This window comes from Vombatus ursinus, unplaced genomic scaffold, assembly GCF_900497805.2.
Source record: "Vombatus ursinus unplaced genomic scaffold, bare-nosed wombat genome assembly UNPS02000580.1, whole genome shotgun sequence".
Lineage (NCBI taxonomy): Eukaryota > Metazoa > Chordata > Mammalia > Diprotodontia > Vombatidae > Vombatus > Vombatus ursinus.
In genome coordinates, this window is record NW_020940358.1 from 2,795,395 (window position 1) to 2,809,387 (window position 13,993).

The 13,993-nt window shown below is 45.7% G+C and overlaps 1 protein-coding gene across 1 annotated transcript in view; it reads left to right on the plus strand.

Moving 5' to 3' along the window:
- Nucleotides 1-13,993, plus strand: part of CACNA1B (calcium voltage-gated channel subunit alpha1 B) — a 247,343-nt gene that overhangs the window by 115,224 nt on the left and 118,126 nt on the right. The window contains exons 16-17 of the mRNA XM_027849985.1: nucleotides 1,776-1,843; nucleotides 5,492-5,598. Of these exons, the coding sequence (XP_027705786.1) occupies nucleotides 1,776-1,843; nucleotides 5,492-5,598 (175 nt within the window). The remainder of the gene's footprint in view (nucleotides 1-1,775; nucleotides 1,844-5,491; nucleotides 5,599-13,993) is intronic.

Consider the following 13,993-nt stretch of genomic DNA (forward strand, 5'->3'; position numbering starts at 1 on the left):
CATGAGTTCCAAAAACCCTCATTAAAGACCCTCGGTGTCCAGTCTATTAGCCAAATCCACATTTCGCCTCCCATCCCCCAAAACATGGACAGAGCCCCACCTAATGCTGGACTTCTCAGGGAATTCAGAGTCCAGGGAACACAGAAGCTGAGCAGGAGTACCCTGTTCTCGGGGAGCTCCCAGTCTGCTGGGAGAGCAGACCCAAAGGGAAAGGGAAAGAACTAATGCTGTCAGCAAGGATAAATCAGGATGGTGTCAAGTGTTGGGGAGCTCATCCGCATTGCCCAGGATTCGGAGTCACAATTTTGGGTTAGAATCCTAGCTCAGCCATTTAAATACTATCTGACCTAGGGTAAGTCACTTCTCCTCTCTTGCCCTCCATTTCTTAACTTATAAAATGGGGGCAGTGGATCAGATTATCCCTAAGGATCTTTCTAGCTCTGAAGCCTGATGCTATCAGCAGCTAAGTGTGGAGGGGTTGCCAGAATTAAGAGGGATCGGTGACATCATGGCTTAAATAGGGTGGGGTTCTCAGGCCTGCAGCTTGAAGGAGTAGGCCATGAGATGGTGGATGGGTAGTGATAAAGAAGGCTTAGGGCTGGGGATAATTAGGGTTAGGGATAACATGCGTGAAGTAGGGAGGCAAGAGATTTGTCTACCCAGCAAGGAAGGTGACTGGAGCAGAAAGTCTGAGTGGGTAGAGAGACAGAAAAGATGTTGTGAGATGAGGGAGCTGGCCTAGCTTCTCACATTTATTATTGTAACAGTGACATCTCTGTTACTATCTTAGAGGCATATAGTTTGTTTGTGTGTATATATATATTATATATGTATATATACATACATATACATATATGTGTGTGTGTATATATGTGTGTATGTATGCATATATATATCTATGTATATAGATATATATCAGGCCAAGTCCCATGTACAAAGTCCTGTAGAGATACGCAGTATTACACACCCATGCATTCAAAGACAGATCCACATTCACACATATACACAAATGCATACCTATAGCCAAATACAGACATACACAAATGCATACCCACAGTTATACACCTGTGCACATTCAGACAGACAGACTCATAATCACATACATTCATATCTATAACTATACACAGACTCATCCATGCATACCCCCAGCTATACACAGGCACACCCATCATATAAACACCCCCCATAGTCACAAATGGTTACATACAGACCACAGTTGCACATAGTGATACATATATATATTTGGGCACACCCATTGTTTCACAGGAACATACTGACCTAGCCACCATCTTAAACACAGTCATGTACACATGTCAGACAGTGGCTTACACTATGGCACTGACCCCTCTCAGAGTCTCAGAACCTCTTCCTTGTTGCCATGGAAATGGGAACTGGGAGACTTTATAAACATTAATGTGCTATATAAATGGGAGTTATTATCATTGTTATTATTTGATAACTGACTGAGTTTCTACTGCCACAGGGAAAAGGGTAATGACCCCTAACTGGCTTATGTCCTTTCTGGAAGAAGCAGTGCCAGGGAGTGAGACCACTTCCTTTGGAGAAACCTTCAGGCTTTGCTGTAAAGAGATCTGTTGGGAAGTTTCTGATGGCACTCTGTTCAGCAGAATGAGGAGTGGATAGGAAGGTTTGGTGTGTGGGCATTCGTATCATCACAGAGCATGATCTTAGTGCCAGCACAGCCCACAGCAGGGGATACAGGAGAAGGTGGGGGCTTTATCTGGACGCTCCTTCCTTAACTGGAACCTGACCAGACACCCTTCTGAATGTCTTCCTGGCTATTGCTGTGGACAATCTTGCCAATGCCCAGGAACTGACCAAGGTAAGCTGGGAGTAGGCATGAATAGCTGGCAGGGTGTAGAGGTAGGGGGCAGTTGGAGAGTGTTTCTCAGTCTCCTGACCAGGGCATGTGACTGGAAGCAAAAGCCCCTCTGGTCTATATCAGGCTTCCTTCTCCAGGAGTTAAGGCATAGGCTGGGGTGACCATCCTGTGAGTGGCCTTGACTACCAAGTAGGAACAGGGCTGGAAAAGGAAATTGTATCTAAGCATGGAGATCATCTCCCTGAATCCCTGTTTCCTCAGCTTTCTCCATGGGATTTTCTAGAGCGAGTTGCAGAAGGTACATAGTGGCTCTAGTTGTGTGTGTGTGTGTGTGTGTGTGTGTGTGTGTGTGTGTGAATTAAGGGCATGGGCCAGTGGTCTGGGCTGAGGACACTTTCACTTCAGGGTCAAATTCTGGAGCTCTGTCCAGTAGTCCTAACAATAGGCTAACCACTAAGCAGAAAAGAAAATTCCTTGATCTATAGGTAGGAACCACTTTTTTTTTTTTTTGGTCAGAAGGTTGAACCTGAAAACAGTTCTCTCCTGAGGACCTGACCATAGCAGGAAAAACTATGAGTTGCCTTCTGTGACACTTGCCCAAAGTGTGAGCCAGTGTACCCCACTCCAACTCTTAGAAATGTAACCCCAGAAGTGGGTGCTGTTTTCCTAAAAGAGCAAGTTATTTCCCCTGCCCAGTCCTGCCCCTTCGCTCAAGGGTCATTCTGAGGCCAGGCCACAGGCATTGGGCTAGCCAGTTTCACAGCCCTTGAAGACCCTTAACACTACCCTCCCCCCACAAGAAATGCACATGTGAATCATTTGTTCTGGCCAGACTTAGGTTCATTTTTTGCTGGATCCACACCTGAGCTCTTTGGAGAAGTACTACAGAAGGGAGGTAGTTTTCTGGTTGGAAGAGAGCATCTGAACACCAGTGACTACTTGCAGTTGAGTATTCCAATATGTGAACAGGCTGGTAGTGCCCACTTCAGGCACCAGCCAGTCTGGGTCCTACTTATCCACTCAGGCAGACACAGTACGGATGACTGCAGAAGGCCTAATTGTTAGGATACTGAATCTATAAGAGTGCTTGGTAGGAAACACTACAGTTTGTTGGTCTGAGGCAGAAAGGCTGTATGGTGACTTCTTAACCTTTGTGTGTGTGTCACGGACCCATTTAACAGTTTGGTGAAGCCTACAGGGCCCTTCTCAAATGATGTTTTTAAATAATTGAAGGAATCGCTAAATTTCAGTTAGAAGTTAGTGAAAACATCCAAATTCATAAACTCCTTGAAAGTCATCCACTATGGCCTCCAGATTAAGAAGCCCTGGTATAGTAGATAGGGGCAACCAATCCATCTTAGGTACTTAATTGCCATGTGACCCTGGGAAAGCCATTTAATCCCTCTGCAATGGAGTTTTCTTGTCTGTATAATGGAGATCACAGGATCACTGTGAGGCTCGAATGATACAATATACACAAAGCACTTTGCTAATGGTGAAGTGTTTTATGTATGTGAACTATTATTAGTATTATTTTTATTCTTATAGAAACCCACAGACATCACAAAGTTTAGAGTTCTGGGCAATGCATGCCCAGATTGGATAAATATCAGGAACTGATTCTAGGGTATTTGAAATGGCTTCAGGAAATGGCATGGAGGAATTCATATATTCTAGAGGAACTGGGACCCTATCCACTAGCCAGGAGCTGAAAAGTTCTATTTTTTTTTCTGCCAACAACCCCTGTGCCTGCCTCAGTAGTCTGCCTTCATCCACTGGCCAGGTCCCCAGATCCCCAGGGAGTAGATGATTAGGCTTCTGCCAAGACATCTAGAAAATGACAAATATAGCAGAAAAAAAAATCAAACCACCTAGAAAGCTGGAACTCTAGCCAGAAGGGACAGATATAGTCAGGAGTCTACAAACACAGTGAGAAAACTGGAAATTTAGCTAGAAAGCAAGAGATATTGTGTTTGGCAAAGTGAGTGGACATATAGAGGGAGTGAGGGCATCAGAGAACTAAGGGGAGTATTTGACACCCCTCCTCTCACCACAGCGAGACTAGCCCTGCTTTGGCTGGGTCATAGATCCTGACAGCCAGGATTCTAACCTCATAGAGCTGGAGCCCGAGGGGACCTTAGACACCATTTAATCCAATGAGCTCATTTTACAGATGAGGAAACTGAGACCCATAGAGGTTAATTGACTTGTCCAAGGTCACATAGCTGGCAAGTAGCAGAGCCAAGATTCAAACTCAGGTGCCATGACTCAAAGTTCAGGATTCTTTCCACCATACCATTTGGAATAGTGCCTCCTGATTGTCAGAATCAATGTTCTGTCCTGAATGTTCATGTGGAAGGAAGGATGTGTATACACTTCCTCACAGGGAGCCTGCTGTTAGAGGCAGCTAGGTGGCACAGTGGATAGAATGTGTAGCTTCTCAGTCAGGAAGACCTGGGTTCAGATCCAGCATCAGACACTTACTAGCTGTGTGACTGGGCAAGTCACTTAATCTCTGTCTGCCTCAGTTTCCTCAACTGTAAAATGAGGATAATAGTAGCACCTACCTCTCAGAGTTGTTGTGAGGATCAAATGAAAAGATACATGTTAAGTGCTAGTCATATAGTAGGTGTTTAATAAATGCTTATTCCTTTCTCCTTCTCTTTTCTTCTCCTTCCCCTGATGCTGTTGGTCAGAATCAATGTGTTGTCCCTTATGCCCATGTGGGAGGAGGGATGGCTAGATGCAATGGGTGCTGGGTGGTTGACTCTGGAGTGTTTCCAAATTCCTCAATTCCGGAGACAAAATGAACTGTAATCTACTATAATTTAAGTACCAATTGTGGCTATTTGCAAGATGAGGGGAAGAAAGGTCGGGGGAGGAGGCACTTTTAAAAGTTTGTTCTGCAGGTGTCACAAGCCCCCAGGCTAGGAATTTCTCTACCCCCCCCCCAGAGTCCCAGCTGTATTAGTGTGTGGAGCATGCTATAACTTTAGAAATAGTTTTAATTGCTTTCATTAGGTTAATTAAACTGGAACTCTGGACCCCTTCCAAATCTCCTAAATTAGATTGTGAGGCAGCAGTGACTCTCTCAAATGATTATATAAAATTTCCAATTCTTCTCCCCTTGTCCCACATCACAGACAAATGGGCTTCTGGACTGGAGCCTTCTTGATTTAGGCACTGCATTGTTCTCTGCGGTTACCTAGGAAAGAACAGAATCACTTATAAGCCAAAAAATCTCTTTAATGAAACCCTGAAACTGTCCCACATTCCCTTCTTTATAGCGCAAACACATACTTGGCTTATTAAGTGTATTGTTCACTGATTAACTGGTCGTTCTAGATTCTTTTGCCTTTTTAATCTTTTTTATTTAAAATTTTTTTATCCTGTGGGTTTGATTTTGGAATCTGATTCCAGGCTGTACAAAGAAAAGTCATGGCAACCAGACCCTCTATTAAGTTCACATCTTCACCACAATGGTCATTCTTTGGGCTTTCAAGAATCCAAACCCAACCCTTTGAAGGGACCTGCTTTTAGTATGCTGTGTAACCTTAGGCACATCACAAAATTTCTCCGGATGCCAATTTCCTCTTAGGTGAAATAAAAGAGATCCGTAACTTTGTAACTTTCTGACTTTCCAAACAGGATGAGGAAGAATTGGAGGAAGCAGCCAATCAGAAGCTTGCTTTGCAGAAGGCCAAGGAGGTCGCTGAAGTCAGCCCCCTGTCTGCTGCCAACATCTCCATAGCAGCGTAAGGGTGGTTTTCTGCTTTGGGGGGCGCCCGGAATGGGGATCTACTTTGTAGAGCAGGGGCTGGGGTGCAGCTTCTGTGGTTCACTGACTACTGTGCTCTGGCTTCTTCATGGCCAGGCCTGAAAGGAAGGAGGCAGAGACTGGAGCTCTCTCCCCCTTCTCTCTCTCTCTGTGAGCCCCTGAAAAGAGTTCACCAGGTGAAGCCTCACCATTACTCTGAGATGATGGAGCAAGAGGACTATTTGAAGGGAAGAGGCCTGCGTTTGGTGATGGGGTGGAGATGGGAAAGTGTTGGGAGCCTACCCTGTTCTCTTATGAAACCTTAAGTTGTATGGAAGATCCACCAGAAATGTCTGAGCCAGAGTTGGAGGTCTACCGTTATAGATGCCATTAGAAGGAGACACAGGGAAAGATAGAGGAAGTAGGTGGTACAGTGGATAGAGTGCTAGGTCTGGAGTCCGGAAGATTTGAATTCAAATCCAGCCTCAGATACTTTCTAACCGTGTGTGCCTGGGCAAATCACTTAACCTTTGTCTGCCTCAGTTTCCTCAGCGATGAAATGGGGATAGGAATAGCACCTGCTTCCCAGGTTGTTGTAAGGATCAAATAAGATAATATTTGTAAAGCATTTAGTACATTGTAGGAGATTAATAAATGCTTGTCTCCTTCCTAGTTCTACCTTGTTCAGGTAACCAGAAGAAAGATGTTTTTATTCCAGGGAGCTGAGCCTCTTTTTAACCTAATCCAAACAAAATCACCTTTTAAATTCAGATTGTTGTACTTCTTTCTTTGTTTTTCCTTGTAGGGACACATCTCTGATTTTATATTGTAAGTCAGTGGGAAGTAGGGAAATAATATATGAAATTTTACCTCATACTCAGCTTTTCAGCAATGACTTTTTATAAATCTAGAGATGCCTGGTGCTAAGTGCCCTACAGCCTTGAAAGAGTTAATGCTTTCCTAAGCTTTGAAGGGAGATCAGATCAGCTAAAACCAAAGGGTTTAGAAAAAGAATTTGACTTGGTGCTAAAGGACCTTTGTTCAAAGGTTGACTCTGGTACCTACCACTTGTCTGTCTTCTCTCTGGGCCTTAGTTTTCCCAGGACAGAAAAATGCAAAAACGCTGTTTTTGGTTGAAGGCTGCCTTTGTGTGAGTCTCTCCTGCTGAGGGTTTGGCATTTTCATCACCATTGGAGTGATTGATGGACCACCAGCCAGCAAATCTTCAGCCCATTATTAGTTTTCATTTGTCTTGATCTGGTTAGTTTGGTTCTACCCAGGGAGGTCCTGGAGAATGGAACTTAATAATTTTGAAAACAGGCCACTTCACTACTTCCCCTGTTGCTCATATTTCATTTATTACTCTACAGTTTTGTTGGGCAAAATTTTCCCACGTCAACCTCTGGGCTGAGAATTCAGTGCAGTAGTTGGGCGAGAGCTCAGGGAACAGACCTGTGGAAAGGTAGTGGGTGGCCAGTCATTGACAAGAATGATTACACCACATGTAAAGGGTGATTCCTAGGTTTTAGCAAAACCCACAAATGTGAAATCTTTCCTGGTTTGGATTGCTGGAACTCTCACTCCCTACCTCATCCTGTGGCCCTCAGGGATAGGAGTCTTCTTTTTATAGAAGAGAAATGTCGTGGGACTGATTTCCAATTTTTCTAACCTTTTCACCTGGTGAACTTGGTTGGGGAGACACATCTCCCAGCTAACTGTGACAGGTTAATGCTGGGGACAAAGGGCTGGGGGCAGGGGGGGAGGGAGGGGCAACACTTCTTTGGAAATATGTCTGTTTGAAAGTAATAATGAATCAAGACAAGTTGACTCTTTAATGTTCTGACTGCTCCGTTTCAGCTCATGGTTTCACTCGGGCTTTGTGGTTTTTTTCTGTTTAGCATTTTCCATGCTTTATTGTTTCTAGAGGTGAGTGAGTTTGTTTGGTTTGTCCCCTGTTCCCTCTGAAGCCCTCTGTTGTGTACAGCAGTGAGCCTGCTCCCACCCTGGACCTGAGCTCCTGTATCAGATGGAGGGGAGGGCAGTTGGGTGGGCTGTCAGGGAGGCATTCATTGGTGCACAGATGTTGGGAGAAGCAGAGACAGGAGGAGAACCCTGCCCCATTCCTCTCCCTGCTCCTTGGAAGTATAAATTGGCTGGTCCTTTAACTGGAAGGAAATTTGGAAAATCCGAGCTTCCTAAGTTCCCTTTGTCCTTGGAGTTTCCTCCTCCCTGCCTCCTTCTTGCCACCTAGGATTGCACCAATGCTGTGTACAAAAGGGGCTGTGCCCAGTACATATATCAGCACCTTCCTTTCTCAGCTGCCCCTGGGATACTGAGAGATCACCTGTCCTGGGGACAGGCCCCTCAAACATACTCCTGGCCTCAGAGCTTGTGGTTGAATATCTTGCCACCTTCTTGCCTTTGGCTTTCATGTTTCCAGAGTAGTCTTTGAGGAGGCACAATAGTAGGGAGGGTACCAGTCAGAGCCCAGGGTGGAAACCCTCAGTCCAGTGAGTGTGCGTTACATACACTGCTGGTCTTCCCACACTTCAGCTTGTGTTTTATGGTCACTTTTGGTAGTGGGAACCCTAGACATCTATAGACAGAATTGCTCTTCAGAAAGGCTTCCGAGTGAGGGGAGAGGGACACCAGATGGGACAAAACTTTGAACTGGGGCCCCCTGAATTGTTTCTTTGTAGAACTGTAATGGGCAAAGAGACCTCCTCCCCCCAGGAGGGAGGGACACCCTCTGTGAGAGCCTCAGGGGAACATGCTCCATAATTGCCCCATATACAGGGTGATTCAGACCCAAGAAAATCCCCAGGACTCTCACCTTTGTGGGGCACTGTTTCTCCTCTTTCTCTCTCTATCTCTGTCCCTTTTGTACATATATTGGGGAGCAGGGTTGGGAGTATGGGCCTATATCTATCTTCTGCAGCTCTGACCATCATTAAGGCTTCCTCTGGCCTCACGTTTCTGGATTCTGTGGTTGTGTCTTTTATAAGCCATCACTGGGCATGGCTGTCAGTCATGAAAGCCAAACCAAAGACCCCTGCAAAAACTTTGTGAATCACCAGCAGATCCGAAATGAAAGGCTCCTTAGATGAGTGGAGATGTTCTTAGGCTCTAGTGGTCTCTTTGTTCCTCTCCTTAGCCTCCAATGCGCCTCTCCTCCCTGAGTGTTTCCAGATGCGTGTTTCTGCCTCTGTGTGTGTGTGTGTGTGTGTGTGTGTGTGTGTCTTTTTGTATGCACCTGTGTATATGCCTCTGTGTGTGTGTGTGTCTGTGTGTGTGTATCTCTGATTATCTGTGTATATTTATTTGAGGTTAGAGGAAGAGGGGAAGAGACGATGCGAATGTGAATTTCCCAGTGTTTGCTTTTTTGCCTTTGTTGTGGTGCAGCCATCGAATATAAAGCCATGATGCCCAGTGAGGCAGATGTCCGCCTGTCTGTCCTTCTGTCTGTCCATCTGTCTGTGTGTCTTTGTGTTTCTCTATCTCTTTCTTTTTCTATTCCTCTTTCTGCGCAGTCATGGTAAGTAATGGAATGGAATGATGATGACATGTGGGGGGTAGGGAGTGGGGGTGCTTCTTAGTGCTGGTTCTGGTCTGCCAGGTGTGGTGTGGAATTCTATGAGTATCATGACAGAGGCCTTGAGAAAGTGATGTCAAATGGAGAGGAGACCAACCCTTCAGGATTTGACTGTTTAGGGGTCTGAGAAATAGGATAAAAAGATGGTACCTGCCTATCTGAGGGATAAAGCAATGCAGAGGTCTGGCTTTCCAGGCCTCCAGATTGCAGAACAGAGCTAGGGCATTGTGAGCTTGGCCAGTGATCCAAAGGGCTTTAATTTAATGTATTCTCTTGGGGCAAAGGAAAGGTCATTTGTCAGGAAAAGGAAGGAAAAAAAGCCTACATATCCCTGTTTCGGAGGCTCGCCCTTGACTATTGACTCTGAGTATTATAGTGGCTTCAGACATCCATCCTTCTCCTTGACCACTGGGATGGTGGATGGTGTTCCATGACACACTCTGTGCTAGGTCTGTGAGTCCTCTACCCATGTGTTTTCCTGATTTAATGGGCAGCTGATGGCATAAAAAGAACAGCTCTTTTTGGAATCCTACTATGATTAGACTCACTTCCCACTCATGAACTTTTAGCAATTCAAGTTGTCTAGATTTGGACTGTGACTCAGAAGGATTTCAGTATTCCTAGCTTCCACATTGCCCCTTCTCCCTCATCCTCAGCTCCTTTCTGGTCCTGATATTCAACCCTGAACAGAATTGCAAGCTGGCCAAGGAACATGGTCCAGCGTATTTGCTGCTGGTCCCTATGAGAGCATTAAAGAACTGGAAAGTCCAGGGTTTTGTCAGCTTTCTCACAAGATGGAGGCAGTTTACCAGACTCACCGAGAGGCTTCCAAACCTCCTGGCCTAGGAGTCCTGCTTAGTCCTGGCCTTCAGACAGAGGACCCAGCCTCAGTTTATAGCAGGTGTCTGAGGGAATTCCCCTAGTCCTAGACCCTGGAGAGGAGCTGAGACAAAGAATGGAAAGGAGAGGCCAGTTTTTGACCTCCCTGGGAGCCATGTATAATCATCCCCAGGCTGGCCTACCACCTGATTTCCTTATGTTTTTGGACTTAGAAGGAATCTGACTTCTTGAGAACCTAAGCCTGGGAAAGAAGAAGCTTGTGCTCATTTCACTGCCCAGAACAGAAGCTATTAAGGTAGCTGAACAAATGGGAAAGGACAGTGACGGGGGTGCCTTGTTTTTGGGAAGCTGCAGAGGAAAAAGAAGCTCATTGGTCCGTCTCCAGGCAGTTTAACTGTCTTGTAGGTAACAGTGATGTAAATGAAATTCAGTATTTAGATTTCATGGAGGCATTTGGGTTTTTTGGAGGCATACCCCTTAAAGAGGAGTGAGGAGAACCACATTTCCTTTGAGGTTCTATTTATCATTTCCCCATGGACAAATAATTTTCTTTTTTTTTCTGGACTGACTTTCCTTATGTGTAACAAAATTTGGACTTGATAATCTCCAAGATCCTTTCCAGCTCAGAAGTTATGTCAGCATATGAGTCCAGCTAGGGGCATGCTGGTAAATGTTTAACAACTGGCTCTCCAGGGGAAGGGGAAGGGATTGTACCCAACACACTTTGAAGTTTAATCTGCAACTATTAACATTTTCTCCATCACTTTCTTAAATCTAGACAATTAACTAAATAATAAATCAAGTCCTGATTTTTGTGGCATTCGCTGATTTTAAAGGTTTAAATGTTCACATGAAAATTTAATAATTGCCTGAGCAGGTATAATCTGGCTCCAGCACATCCCCGGTTCCAGTATTAAAAAAAAAATGTATCCAGTGTTCAGGAAACTCTTTGGTTTTAAATTTATGATGAAAACTTAGGCAGCAAGGTGGCACGGAGAATAGAGTCCTGGACTCACAGTCAGGAAGATGAGTTCAAATCCTGCCTCAGACGCTAGCTGTGTGACCTTGGACAAATCACTTAATGTTTTCCATCCTAAGATTTCTGATCTGTGAAATGGAGATAATTAGCTCCTACATCACAAGTTGTTGTGAGGATCAAATGAAATAAGTGGTTTTTCAAACCTTAAAGCACTATATAAATGGTAATTATTATTGTTGTTCTTAATAGATTTAGATTTAAATCATTCCTAGACAATCTATAAATGACTACCAGAGCTGTGCAGGAATCTTCTTGGCTAAGCCCAGATTCAGGGAGAAGAGAAGTTATTTCACCATAAATGGAAGCTGCCTGGGTTGAGGTTGAGATATTGGAAAAACCAGTAGAAGTTACTTTTTTTTTAATGGGTAGCCCTAACTTATGTGGGACAAACAGAACAGTGATCTTTAGCTCGTGGTGTTCTTCTTGACCCACACCAAAAGCAAAGCCCGGGTGTGAGTGGCTAATTCCCCCCATCACAGGTGGGGGTGACAAGGTCTGAGTAGGGTCTCAGTCTCAGTCCATCTTCTGGCTGGCTGGGAATGAGAAAGCCCCAAAGCCTCAGGCTGGTTCTTATGGGGTTGGAGGGCAAAGGTAGAGGAATTGAGGAGAGGCCAAGGTTAATGGCTTCTCATTCTCTTCTGAGCTTTGTTTTCTCAGGGGATATTTTGGGGAAGGGGTGGGAGTCAGCTCTGATGGCATTTCTTCCCACTTCCCTGCCCCAACTTCCCCTTCTTTGAGGAGATGGTTTTCTTTTGTAGCTGGGGCACTTTCTGAAAGCCTCCCTGGGCTCCTTCCAAGATGCGGCTGCAGTTCTCCTGACAGGCCGGGCCGGGCCACAGCTGTCTGAGTCTCTTCCCTGTGTGTTAGAAGTTTATCTTATTTTTTCTCACCTTTGGCTCTGTTCTGTTTTTTGCATGTGCAGTTTTGTAAAGCAAAATCGAGGCACTGTATCTCGCAGCTCATCCGCCTCCAGCGTAAATTCACCGTGAGTTGCTCTCTGTTACGATATTCCATAAATGGCTCTCTGATATATGCACCCATGTGGCTCATTTCCTCGCCTGCTTAACTCCTTTTCCCTCCTAAAAGCCATTCACATCATTGGATCAAACACCTCCTAGGCCTGGATGGGGCGTGGCAGCCATCTTCACCCTCAATGAGAACTGCCTGGAGTTTTGTATAGGGAATGTTTTGACATCCTAAATGTAGCTCAACACTACTCCCACCCCTCCCTTTTCTTTCTTTGTCTCTGTCAGTCTATCTGTCTGTTTAGTCTGTCTATCTGTATACTGTGCCTGTCTCTAACATGCTTGAGTTCACTGTCTTGTTTTCTTTTCATTTTGGATATTGTGCTACGTCTGTGGTGGTTTTCGTGATCCTACAGGTGTGGGCTTGGGCTTGGGGAAAGTGGGCCACGAGTGCAGTTACAGGGCTCGGCAGAGCCTGGCCCGCTCAGCCCTGTGTGAGCATCCTCTAGCACTGCTTGGCCATGGATCGTGTAAATGAGATTGGGAGACCACCAGCCCCACAGGCTTCCACAACCACCCACCTGTGAGGCTGGGGGGAGACACCAGGCAGGGACTACATAAGTCACTTGTTCATTTAGTCCCTAAGCAAAAAGAGAGAACCTGGAACCAATTTTCTAGCTGAGTCATCTGAGAGCAGAGCTGGAGGAGAGGCCTGGAGACAGGATCTGAGAGGCAGACTCAGCCTTAGGGCAACTGGCACTGGTACAAGGCTCAGCGATAGATCAGCCCCTCGGTGCTCAGCCACCTGACTTAAGGGCCCGCTGCGTTCCCTGAATAGTGCCGCTCTCATTTGTCTGAATTTAAGCTGTTCCTTTTGAGAAGCCCTTAAAGCCTGCTTCCTGACTCTTTAATAAAAAGGCTCATCAGAATGGGGTCTATTTTGGTCACAATGTGGCATTTCCCCCAGTCTTCATTCTTATCTCACTGGGAACGTGATTGAGGGTCTCCGTCAGGTTGGTCCTTGAGTGGCAGCAAGCTGGCCTAGCCTGGAAACCGAGGCTCCCTCTTTGCTACCGGAGATGCTGCTGACAAGCTGAATCAGACCTTATCACTCCCAGTTACAGAGTAGGAACCTGAGTCACGGGGAAGATGTGGGCCCCCTGTGTGCTGCTCTTTCTACATTGTCCTTTTCTTCAAGGAGGGATATTTCTCTCTCTCTTTCTTTTTTTGGTGTCTCACTCCTGTCCTGCCCCCAGAAAAGCCCTCCCATCCCGGGGCTGCTCAGTGGCTGATTTCCCCTGAAAGCAGGACACCTCCTGAGGCCTTCCAAACGTGCTAGTGTAGGAGCTACCCTCCCCTGCTTTCAGTGCACTCCTGTGGGCTAACTGCAGTGCTATCATGATTCTCCCTGACACCCCCCTCACTGGAGAACTCAGTGAGTAAGGACTTAGGTCTTCCCACAGGCCCAAGTCCTCTCCTCAGAGTGAGGGGGGCAGCTTGTGGAAGCAGCAGCTACTATGGCTGGCACCTACTGAGGGACACATGGCAGAATCTAAGCCCACTATGAATGACCGGTCTGACTGACCAACCTTTAGAAGTGTCCAGGTCCTCAACCAGATATAATTCATCTAGTTAGTTTATATTTCTGTCAATATTTTAGACTGGGCAAATCAACCTTCTTCCAAGTACATAAGGGTGGGACCACTACTTACTCTTCATGGGTTAACTGGAGGTGGCAGTGGGGAAATTCCTTCAGTACTACAGTCCCACAGATCCCTCTGATACACTTCAACAGTGGAGCCTCAAACACCCTGCTGAGTGTTGGGAAGGAGCAGTGGGTCCAGCTTCAACACTCTCAGGGAGATCCTTGTTGCTCATTGGTCAGAACAGGCTATAAATAGTAATTATCTGGATTAGGTGGAGAGAGGGGGGATATATTTCAATCAGAGATCTGGAT